General features: G+C 41.7%; 1 protein-coding gene across 2 annotated transcripts in view; it reads left to right on the forward strand.

Moving 5' to 3' along the window:
- The window catches only part of arhgap10 (Rho GTPase activating protein 10), a 168327-nt gene that overhangs the window by 151924 nt on the left and 3604 nt on the right, over positions 1-12799 (forward strand). For both annotated transcript variants that reach the window (XM_055646520.1, XM_055646528.1), the window contains 2 exons: positions 5742-5849; positions 8560-8651. In XM_055646520.1, coding sequence (XP_055502495.1) covers positions 5742-5849; positions 8560-8651 — 200 coding nt within the window. The remainder of the gene's footprint in view (positions 1-5741; positions 5850-8559; positions 8652-12799) is intronic.

The following is a 12799-nucleotide window of genomic DNA, read 5'->3' on the forward strand; positions in this document are numbered from 1 at the left end:
AATCAAATTTTAAATGCAGAGAAAGAGGGGCAGAGACAGAGAGGAGTGAACGAAAGGGATAGACTAGTGGAAAACGTGGAGGCAGCACTGTATATCTGCATTTAGGCATGTATACAAGTTAAATTACACAGTAACATATTAACATCATGGTGGCAGCGTGACATTGCATGTACTGCAGTTTCTCACAGCTTCAGCGACCCAGGTCCGATTCTAACCTCCAGTGCTGTCTTTGTGGAGTTTGCACATTCTTAGTATAGCTGTATAGGATTCACCCAGATCTTTAATTTACCTTCTACATCCCAAACTTGTGCTGGTTAACCCATGAATTGGTTGCTATAAATTTTCTGTGATGTAGGTACGTAGTCGGACAATTGGAAGGGAGGGATTGCTACTGGGCATTATTACCAATGAGACATAAGAACATTTCCAGAGCCAATACGAGTCTTAAGTAGTATGTTGCCCATCATAGAAACATAGAAAATAGGTGCAGGAGTAGGCAATTTGGCCCTTCGAGTCAGAACCGCCATGATCATGGCTGATCATCTAAAATCATAGCCAGTTTCTCTGTTTTTTCCCCATATCCCTTGATTCCATTAGCCCGAAAAGCTAAATCTAACTCTCTCTTGAACACATCCAATACTACGGTGAAGGACCTGAGCGAGTGTGTAAAATATTGAGTCAAGGAGGATTCGGAGGTAGGCAAAATAGGGGTTTAAAGACAGTAATCTGTCTTTCATATGCTAAGGAGTAAATAAATAGAAAAAAACATTCAGGATAATGTCGGACTAAAGGTATAATGCAGAGTTATGGTTTCAAAATCTTGGGTCAATTGAAATCTATTCTGACAGGAATACCAGTTCAAGATGAATGGTTTGAATCTTAGCAGATTGGATTGTGGTCCCAGCAAAGCATATGACTAATGTGCTAGTGCGTTTAAAATGGCAATTATTCATGCATCTAATTCTTATTATATTACAATATGTTATCCTCAAGCATATTGTAATATAATAGAGGAATAAGATGCTTGAATAGCTGCAATTACCTCTAGATTCAGGAGAGATGTGAGAACATTGAAAAATGCCAAATGTCAGGATATGTCAGACAATTAAAGGCCACAGAGTTTAACCTCTGCTATGGGAAATCTTGTAGATACAATCAGGGAAGACATCTACTTGAAGATGGTTAAACCAATAAGACAGAACCAATGTAGATTTATTAAAGGCAAATCTGAAGAAGGGTCTCGACCCGAAACGTCACCCATTTCTTCTCTCCAGAGATGCTGCCTGTTGTGTGACTGGCCAGTGTTTGTTCACAAGGTAACTCAGAAGTTTAATCAAGAGAATATAACATATGTAAAAGTGTTTGAAACATCACAAATAAAAAGCTGATTAGCAAAACTGACGCCTATGTTTCAAGGATTAGAAGCAGCGTGTCGTTTGGTTGCAGATGGGTCAAAGATTTGGTGCAACCGGGTCGAGTACTATCAGGGCTGGCTGTAGTCGTTGGGTTAGTGGGAAACAAGGCGCAGGTCTTGCCAGGAAGTTGTGAGTTTGATTAACCAGATGTTGCCATCTGCATGCCCTTTGTCAGAAATCAAACTAGCCTCCTGAATTTGTGCCTTGTACTCTTCTCGGGATCCACACTAAACCTTCCCTTGGGTTGATGGGAATCAAATAGTTCCGTGTTTGGAACTAGGACCCCATTAATTGTTAGCTATGGGAAATAAAGCATTAAATTAAGTGGTGAGAATTCCAGCCCCAGAGATGGAAATTCATGAGTGTACTATTATAATCCACGTTTAAGATTTTGTGTGTGGTAAAATGTCTTTACATGATCTCAAAAGTATGGATTTAAAATTTGCTTAAAGTCAGAAAACATAGAGCAGTGATAAATGTTTTTTTTCACACTGTAGGAAAGTTGATTCTAATGTTTCCCAAGAGTTAGTGCTGGACTACCGCCTTTTATGATAGAAGTGTTTATAAATAATGTATATATTGATAAATGTGCATATATAAATGATTTATAAATGGGTTAGCAGGGCAATATGTTTAAATTTGCTGTTGAGACAAAACTTAAAGATCTAAAGAGAATGGTAGAGAAATAGGCTTTGAATAGAATAATAGAATATAGAATAGTTTCTTTATTGTCATTGTAGCATGAACCATGTACAACAAAATTTTAAAATGTCAGCCAGCTAAAGAAGTGAATCACTTGGAAGAAAGTGTAAGAACATTCTTCACTGGTTCTAACGAGGTAGATTTACAGATATACACATCCTTGGAATCCATGTTGGGGAATTGGTAATGAAACGGATGTCTATCTGAGTGACAGAACTGGAAAGTTAGATTGAATTTGTATTGGCTCGTCTCAAACCTGAGTACGGTGTCTGATTCTGGCCACATCAGTTTAGGAAGAACATGAAGATTTTTTCTAAAACAGATTGATAATGATTTTGAATATTTGAAAAACATAAAAAAAAAGCAAAACTATTTTATTCTTGCAAATGTTAACTTTGTGTTATGAATATGTGTTATGAGAATGATCCCAGGAATGATTGGGTTAACATATGAGCGTTTGACAGAACTGGGCCTGTACTCACTAGAGTTTAGAAGTATGAGGAGGGCGGGGAGCCCATTGGAAATTGCCGAATAGTGAAAGGCCTGGACCGAGTGAATGTGGAGAGGATGTTTCCACTAGTGGGAGAGTTTAGGACCAGAGGACATAGCCTCAGAATAAAAGGATGTACCTTTAGAAGTGAGATGAGAAATGTCTTTAGTCAGAGGGTGGTGAATCTGTGGAATGCATTGCCACAGAAGGCTGTGGAGGCCGGCAATGGATAATTTTAAGGCGAAAATTGATTAATTCTTGATTAGTCCGGGTGTCGGGGATTATGCAGAATAAGGGAAGGCAGGAGAATGGGGTTGAGAGGGAAAGATAGATCAACCATGATTGAATTGATGTAGATTAAGGTAGAATTGAGGGCCGAATGGGCTAATTCTGCTCCAGTACGTACCAACAAAATTTGGACCATAGTTCTTGTTTGTGTTAATAAGATGATACTGTTTTGAGACCAACAAAAGAACACAAAAGAGTAACTCAGCAGGTCAGGCGGCATCTCTGGAGAACATGGATGGGTAATGTTTCGGGTCGAGACCCTTCTTTAGATTGATTATAGCGGTGGAGAAGAAAGGCAGAGAGAGGAGAGTCAGGACAAAATGTGACATCTAATAGGTGGACTTAGGTGGGGTTATGATAATAGATGGTTGGAACAAAGGGCAAAGGAAAAAGCAAAAGGTGTGAGGCATCTTTGAAGAGTTGGAAGGGAGGAAAAGGGGTGGTTTTTGGGAGGGGGGGGGGCTTAGTTGGAGGTTATCTAAGAGTCGTGGAATCAATGTTCATACCATTGTCTTGTATGCAGAATATGAGGTACTGTTCTTCCAGTTGACTTCGCTATGACAATGGAGAAGGCCCAGAACAAAATGGTTAATTTTGAAAGGGAAATGGTTAACAACTGGGAGATCCAATAGACCTTGGCGGACTGAGCGCAAGTGTTTGGCGCAAAGGTCACCAAGTCTACGTTGGTCTCGCCGATGTGCAGGAGAACACTGGATGCAGTAGATGAGAGTAGAGGACATGCAAGTGATCCTCTGATACAGCTGGATGGATTGTTGGGTCTCTGGATGGAGGTGCGGGAGGAGGTCCTTGTACCTACTCCGTATACGTTGAATTCTCCAGTTTTAGATGGCCTCCAACTAAACCTCCCACACCTTCCCTCCCTTTTTTCTTTCGGCTCCCTCATCTTCTCCTTCCCTGTGCTTGCCTTGACTCTCACCTATTTGTCCCCTCCCCTCCAGCTACTTTGCTCCCTCTAGCTTTGCAACATCTGCTTTTATCTCTGGCCTTTGTTCCAACCATCTGCCTATCAAACACGCCCCTCGCCTGCTCCCACCTATTACCTGCCACATTTTGTCCTGCCTCTTGTCTCTTCTAGATTTCTTCTTTCCCCCTCCCCCAACAATCAGTCTGAAGAAGGGTCTCGATCCAAAACCTCACCTATACATGTTCTCCAGAGACCCTGCTCGAGCACTTTGTCCATTTGTGTATTAACCAGCATTTCCAGTTCATTGTTTACACAGCTTTGTGATCAATGTTTGTATGAAAATAATGCCATTTAATAGGAATGTAGTCAACAAAAGAAACTTCTAAAGAAACTTTCAGGGCAAAGATGTGATGGCCACTTTTTTAAAATACATATATTTTTAATAAGGAAATTGGTATTCAACTGTTTTGGATGAAGGTATGAATGGTAATATTTCTGGTGCAGCTATAATTTGCTGTTTTTAAAAAAAAAACGATATTAGTGAATTTTGGAGCCTTTTATAATCATTTTCGTGAAGTTGCATTTAGATTTGAGAGGGTTAAAAGAATGAAGGGTTCTTTTCCAGTTATGCATTAAATTGCTGCAATTTTGTTATTTCTTTCAGCCGTGATTTTGCACAGTCAAATCTACACAATATTACTTTTCAGAGACTTCTGTCCCTTCCCTTTATGATTTATTACTAGAACTAGATCATCAAACTGCAACAGAACTAAAGGCTCACGAGCCCATGTCACCTTTCGGACGAAAAAGTTCAATAAATTCTATTCTACTGTTTTTTCCCCCATTTGCCCTGTAAAATATTTATTTTTATTACTTGTCCAACTCTGAAAACAATTATTTAATTTATTTTCACGACCTAATTTCCAGATCATAACTACTCTTGCCAATTATATTATGTCTGTGTTCTTGGTTCTTGACCCTACTACCAGGGCATACATTTCTCTCTTTGCCATGATATTCTGAGATTTGCGAATGTTTTCATTCAATTTTCTTTCGATTTTCTTGCATTAACAGTTTATTCACCTTGTTGAAATAGAAATTAATTATTTCTGGAATCATTCGAGTAAATCTTTCATGTCCACTTTCTAGGGCTTTTGTATTCCTAAAGTATGACGTACCCAAGTGGATGCAGTCCTTCAATTGTGGCATGGCCAGTGTTTTACACCAGTTACAACAAAGCCTCCTTGATTTAAATCTCCTCTGCTTCTATTTATAAAGCCCCTGATTTACTGTGGGTTCTTTGTCTATTCGCTTTCTTAACCACCTTTGGTATCTTCATGGATTTGAACACACACGCCACTCTGTTTCTCTCTGTTTTTATACACGCTTTAGATTATATTGCCTTTTGTCCTTTCTACCAAAATGCTTTTCTGATTTACTTTATATTAAATTAAATTTCTCATGTGTTTGCACATTCTAGCAGTCTGTCTCTGTTCTCCTGAGGTCTATGACTATTCTCTTTCTTCTGGCCACGCTTCCAAGTTTATTATCATTAGAAGACATTTCAATTGTGTTTTGTATATTCCAGTCTATGCTATTGTTGTGTATCATGAAAATACCAACCCCTAGAGAACCCCACTGTGCACTAGGTTCCAACCTGAAAAACAATAATGCACTGTGACTATCTGTTGTCTTATAGCTAATTTATGTACCGCTACTGCCCCTTTAATTCATTTTTTGCTGGCTTGATTTTAACTCGTGTGGTTTGGAATTCTGTACACACTGTGTCGACTGATTTGTTTTTAAAGCTATGGCTATTAAATACTGAAATGAATGTAGAGATGAACATTAATTTTAACAATGCTCTTTCTATTTGTTTGACCAAAATAATATGTAATGACATTGTTTTCTGTGTCGCCAGCTCAACTACACCAATGGTTTCCTGGTTCAATCTCTCGTCAACATCGCAATCAGTGCCGTCTTTACAGTTTCCAAGTGTGACTCCCACAAGTGAAGAATTTCCATCTGGGTATGGACAACACTTTTGGTTTGTGTTAACTGCTTGGCAATGGGAAGAAGATTGCTTCCTTATGCATGGCGTCACTTGGACAATGGACAGATTTAATTGATAATCTTTTTAGTTTATGAGCCAGCTTCTATTGAGTTCAGTGTAACAAGCCTAAAGATTGAGAGTTATTCTTATTACTCTGTGGGCATTGTTAAAACAGTTCAAAGAAAAAAAATAGTCTCCAGGAATTAGAACCAGATTTGAAAAGTACTCGGCTGAATGCATCAACGTTCTTTGCTTCCTTCATGCTAAGGGTTCTTCTCTAGAATTTAGTATAGTCAATGAAAGACACTATTGAAGTCATTTTGTTATAGTGAAGAATCACGTTACAACTTTTCTTCCATAGATTGGGAATCTCTATTTACAGTTTTTTATTTTAAATTGTGCACATGTGATTTGAATACAGTCTCCAACTTTATTTGTGTGCAGCTTTGATCAGGCGTTCTTAACGAACATTGATCCTTCATATCCAGGGTAGACTTTGTACTTGGCTCTCCTCAGTTTAACATGAAGGTGCACTGATTCTTCCGTTGAGGGTGGTGGGTGAGTATGTTAAGTAGTAATTGGGAGTAACAAGAGGAGTTGAGTGTCGGAACAAAGAGGTCCTTCTGCAGTTGTACAAAGCCCTAGTGAGACCACACTTCGAGTAATGTGTGCAATTTTGGTCTCCAAATTTGAGGAAGGCCACTCTTGCTATTGAGGGAGTGGAGCGTAGGTTCACAAGGTTAATTCCTGGGATGGCCGGACTGTCGTATGCTGAGAGAATGGAGCGGCTGGGCTTGTATACTCTGGAATTTAGAAGGATGAGAGGTTATCTTATTGAAACATATAAGATTATTAAGGGCTTGGACACACTAGAGGCGTGTTCCCGATGTTGGGGTAGTCCAGAACCAGGGGCCATAGTTTAAGAATAAGGAGTAAGCCATTTAGAACGGAGATGAGGAAACACTTTTTCACACGGTCTGTGGATACTTTCAAGAGAGAGCTAGATAAGGCTCTTGAAGATAGTGGAGTCCGGGGATACGGGGAGAAGGCAGGAACGGGGTACTGATTGTGGATGATCAGCCATGATCACAGTGAATGGCGGTGCTGGTTTGAAGGGCCGAATGGCCTACTCTTGCATCTACTGTCTATTGAGTTTTCTTCACTCTCCCTCAGTCTAGTGTTGAAGAACACCAGAGCTATGCTCCCCCTACAACTCCATGGATCTGTCTTTATTTCCCAGAATATGTGGATGGCTCATGAAAAAGAGGCAGAAATGAGAGTTTTGATCAAAGCTCAGCACTTCCCATGGGGCAAGTGCTGCAAGATTTCTTTGCAAATTTGGATTTTTGAAGGATAGTCCTTTAATTTTCAGGGTATCCATCTGTAAGATTCTTCGTGTCATTTAACTGAATTTCCTTGCAATCCTTATACAGGTGCACAACCTTTTATCCGAAAGCCTGGGGACCAGACACCTTTCGTAATTCAGAATTTGTCGGTCTTCGGAATGGAAATTTTTTTGCGTAGATTTTAATGGCTGGCTCAGTGGTAGAGTGCTCGGCTCATATCGGCAAGGTCGCGAGTTTGCGCCTTGATCCCGGCAGAAGAAGTTGGAGCGGGGCTGGGCTGGGCTGGGCTGCTGCTGGCTGTGGGTCTCTGGGATCTCTGTGCTTGCGGTGGGCCTGGTGGTCGACGTCCAATTGGTCCTGACGTCTCCGGTGACTGCACAGACCTGCAGCCATCGCCGTCGTGAAGACAGTACAAAGCCCCCACGCCGGTGCAATGGGCAGGGAGCTGGAGAGGGGAGGGAAGGGGTCACACACATGGCCGGGAAGCAGAGGGGCGTAGGTGGGGTGAAATTGAAGGGAGCGACAATCTGCTGCTGCCTGCACGCTAAGTTTAAAAGTTCCCACGCAAGACTCACGATACACTGTGTATCGTGAGTCTACCGTGGGAACTTTTTAACTCAGCGGGCAGGTAGCAGCAGGTTGTCAATTATTAACCCTCCCGCGCAATATACCCTCACCTCTTTTGTGAATGGGGATTTAGTTCCCCTTTCTTCGAGGACCGACCGGAGGTTCCGCTGTCACCTCTGCGGGCCGCCCTCGGTGAACGTTTTCAAGGTTCTTTCTTCAAGGACCGAAAAAATGTCGCTATTCGGAGGTTTTCGTTATTTGGATCGTCGGATAAAAGGTTGTGCACCTGTATAAGAATAATCCAGCTCCAACCTGTTTCTCACTATGGTTGCTCTTTGGATTGTTGAATTCCAGCATTTAACTTCTAATTTATTTTTTAACGAATATATATTTTTAAAGAAGTGCATTTCTTGAACCAAACTATTGGTCATATTATGTACAAAAATTAAGCCAAGTATCGAGGCACATGGAGTTTGCTGATCAGTTTCTGACCTTAAACCTTACTCGATAGAGAATTTGTTAACCAGTGCAATACATCCTTGTGCTGTATTTGTTGCCTGTAAATTAGATGTTACATAATTCATGCTGCCATTGTCAGAATTCACTCTAATAACTGGTGTAGCATACACTCTTTTGTATGGTTTGTTCTTAAATGCTGTGATTGATTCTACACTTTTGAATTTGTATAGTCATAGGTCATCAAATTGTTGATAGGTTTTTGGTGCTCGAGTTCTCTGCAGTGCAGCGATGACCTGGTTTACTTTATTTTTCAGGGTCCCAAACCTTAAAGCCAAGGCCGTCTATTCTTGTGAGGCTGAGCATCTCTCGGAGTTATCCTTCAAAGTGGGACAAATATTTGAAAACGGTGAGTTTGATCAGAGACCTTTGCTTGTGCTTTCTTGCTTGTAAATCCAAATATACTCTTTACATACCAGGCATATCATTTATTTTCTTGCTTTAACATCCTCCGCACACTTGGAGTTAAGCCATCTTGAGTGGTCATGAGCAACCTGCACCTTTAGCACACACGGAAAGTATTGCATGATTATGGAAGGGAGCGGTTGTCTGCTCTTACAACATTCACCCTGAAGATATTGTACAGGGATCTTGGAAGAGCTAACTAAATGGATGCAGAATTGGTTTCATGGTAGGAAGCAAAGGAGGGCAGTGGAAAGTTTATTTTTGGACTGGAGGCGTGTGACTAGTGTATGCCTTAAGGATTGGTGCTGGGCCCACTGCTGTTTGTCATCTATATTAGGCAAAATGAGTACATTTGCGGATGACACCAAAATAGGTGATTCTGTAGACTGTGAAAATGGTTATCAAGAATTACAGCGGAACATTAATGGAGTTTAATTCATATAAGTGTGAGGTGTTGCTTTTTGGAATGTCAAACCAGGGTAAGTCCTTCACAGTGAACGGTACTGGGAAATGTTGTAGTGTAGAGGAATCCAGGAGCACACATACATGGTTCCCTGAAAGCGGTGCTGCAGGTAGGTAGTATATTGAAGGCGTTTGGCAAGTTAGCCTTCATTAGTCAGGGAATTGAGTATACACTTTGGGACGTTATGTTTCAGTTGTACAAGACGTTGGTCAAGTGGACCTGATGGCATGCCCGGTCGTCTTCTAAAAACCCTTGCGGACCAACTGGCTGGAATTTTCAACCTCTCACTTCTGAGGTCTGAGGTTTCCACCTGCTTTAAAAGGGCATCAATAATACTGGTGCCCAAGAAGAGCAAGGTGACATGTCTCAATGACTATCGCCCAGTGGCACTAACACCTGTGGTGATGAAGTGCTTTGAAAAGTTGATTATGGCGCAAATCAACATACCTCGACACGAACCTCGACCCACTGCAGTTCTCTTACCGCCATAACAGATCAACGGTGGATGCGATCTCACTGGCGCTCCACTCTGCTCTGGACCACTTGGACAACAAAAACTCATGTGTCAGGCTGATATACATTGACTACAGCTCGGCATTCAATACAATCATCCCCTTCAAGCTGGTTACCAAGCTCTCGGATCTGGGTCTCTGCGCATCCCTCTGCAATTGGATCCTCGACTTCCTCATCCACAGACCACAGTCTGTCCGTATTGGTGGAAATGTGTCATCCTCGATAACAATCAATACGGGTGCACCTCAAGGCTGCGTGCTCAGCCCCTGCTGTACTCACTCTATACTCATGACTGTGTAGCCGGTCATAGTGCGAACTCCATCATCAAGTTTGCCAACAACACCACTGTTGTGGGACGTATCACTGATGGGGATGAGTCAGAGTATAGAAGTGAGATCGACCGATTGACCAAATGGTGCCAGCACAATAACCTGGCTCTCAACACCAGCAAAACCAAGGAACTGATTGTGGACTTTGGAAGGGGTAGGATGGGGACCCACAATCCCGTTTACATCAACAGGACGATGGTGGAAAGGGCAAGAACTTCAAATTCCTGGGCGTGCACATTTCCGAAGATCTTTCCTGGTCCCAGCACACTGATGCAATTATAAAGAAAGCACATCAGCCCCTCTACTTCCTGAGAAGACTACGGAGAGTCGGCATGTCAAAGAGGATTCTCTCGAACTTCCACAGGTGCACAGTAGAGAGCATGCTGATGTTGCATCGTGGCTTGGTTCGGCAACCTGATGGTCCAGGAGCGGAAAAGGATGCAGAAAGTTGTAAACACTGCCGAGCCCATCATCGGCTCTGACCTCCCCACCATCGAAGGGATCCATCGCAGTCGCTGCCTCAAAAAGGCTGCCAACATCATCAAGGACCCACACCATCCTGGCCACACACTCATCTCTCCGCTACCATCGGGCAGAAGGTACAGGAGGAGCCTGAAATCTGTTACATCCAGTTTCAGGAACAGCTTCTTCCCCACAGCCATCAGGCTATTAAACTCACCAACAAGCAGACTCTGAACTGTAACAGCCTACTGCACTTTATCTGCTGATTCATGTGTATATTGAACGGAACTGTTCTGTATTTTTGTTTACAATATTCTGTTGTGCTGCAGCAAGCAAGAATTTCATTGTCCTATCTGGGACACATGACAAACTCTCTTGACTTGACTTGTTTAATTGTTACGGGAGTTATATGAAGTGGTTGGGTAGGCTGGGACTTCATTCCTGGGATTGCAGGAGGCTGAAGGGTAATATTATTATCGAGGTGGAATAAGTTATATGAAGTGGTTGGGTAGGCTGGACTTATCTCGCCCGAGGTGTAATAACAGGCTGAATGCACCATCTTTTTCCCAGGGCAGGGTAATCAATAACTATAAGATACACATTTAAGGTGAGAGGACAAAGATTTTAAAAGGAACCTGAGAGGAAACATTTTAACCTAAAGGGTGGTCGCCATATGGAATGAACAGCCAACGGAAGACGTTGAGGCAGCTACAGTAACAACATTTAAAAGACATTTGTACAGTTACATGGATAAGGAAGGTTTAGAGGGATGTGGGCCAAACGTGGGTACATGGGACTAGCATAGATGGGTCATTGTGGTCAGCAAGGATGAGTTGGGCCAAAGGGCCCGTTTCCGAACTGTATGACTGAGACGCTATGCCTCATTTCCTAGCGAATTAAAAGCTCGGTTCTTTCGTTCATGTCTTATTATTGATCAACACTTGACTTCCACTCAAAATAAATTAGATTAGATAGTCTATTTAGTTTTTGTTGAGCTTTTAACCAGCCACATTGCAATTTTTCTCTCCTAAAATATTAATTCTGGGAATTAATCTGCAAATGCATCACTTCAATAACAAGCAATAGTGGCTTCTTTAATGTAGCTACTTATGAATAGTGCACAAATTTATCCATTTTGATGCTTTTTGGGTGTATCCAGGGTAATTTGTAATGTTCAGAAACGTACCTTTCAAGCTCTTTGGATAATTACTAGCTCGTGTAGACTGATTTATTGGGTACGGAGGTCATTTCCACTCGGGCTGATTGCAGTAATCATCGTGAAGGGCACTCGTTGATTTTGTGAAGCAAGAACTTGGTCATCCCGGCAGTGAGTAAAGACATGCACCTATTACCTGAGATTGTTGTTCTCATTTCTTCAGTTGGGGCTGGGGTGTTCAGCATTGCATCTCGTTTCTGCAATGTTCTAGTTCATGCAGGGTATCCTGCTGTCATTGGTAAGTGGCTTAATCACTTTCCAAGATTGAACAATAATGAATAAACAATGGAACATGGGTTCTTTTTGCAGGGACTGCTTTGACGTTACTGAAATTATAGCATTTGTTTAAAGCTGGTGTAAATTAAAAGACTGGATAGACTCGGCTTGTACTCGCTAGAATTTAGAAAATTGAGGGGGGATCTTATAGAAACTTACAAGATTCTTAAGGGGTTGGACAGGCTAGATGCAGGAAGATTGTTCCCGATGTTGGGGAAGTCCAGAACAAGGGGTCACAGTTTAAGGATAAGGGGGAAATCTTTTAGGACCGAGATGAGAAAAACATTTTTCACACAGAGAGTGGTGAATCTCTGGAATTCTCTGCCACAAAAGGTAGTTGAGGCCAGTTCATTGGCTATATTTAAGAGGGAGTTAGATGTGGCCCTTGTGGCGAAAGGGATCAGGGGATATGGAGAGAAGGCAGGTACAGGATACTGAGTTGGATGATCAGCCATGATCATATTGAATGGCGGTGCAGGCTCGAAGAGCCGAATGGCCTACTCCTGCACCTATTTTCTGTGTTTCGAAAACCCATTCTGTTCAGGTTTACATCATAGTAATTTCAATTATTTGGAGTAAGTTTGCATTTGCTTTATTAAGTGATCTACTAGTGGCTAGATTTAGATAATTAGGGCTTTCTGAACAGAGTTCTTCCATACATGAGAGTGTAAATCCTGAAGCAGTAAATCTGCATTTATTCCGTGCCCCTATCAATTTGTGGAAAAAAGCCAAAGATTCAGTTGAAGTAACCTTACATGTTGCAAAGTCGAATCCTGGATTCCATTTTCACTGTGGTTTAACCGTGACATGGACTAATCACATAATTTCAATGT

The sequence above is a fragment of the Leucoraja erinacea genome, chromosome 1, assembly GCF_028641065.1.
Source record: "Leucoraja erinacea ecotype New England chromosome 1, Leri_hhj_1, whole genome shotgun sequence".
Classification (NCBI taxonomy): domain Eukaryota; kingdom Metazoa; phylum Chordata; class Chondrichthyes; order Rajiformes; family Rajidae; genus Leucoraja; species Leucoraja erinaceus.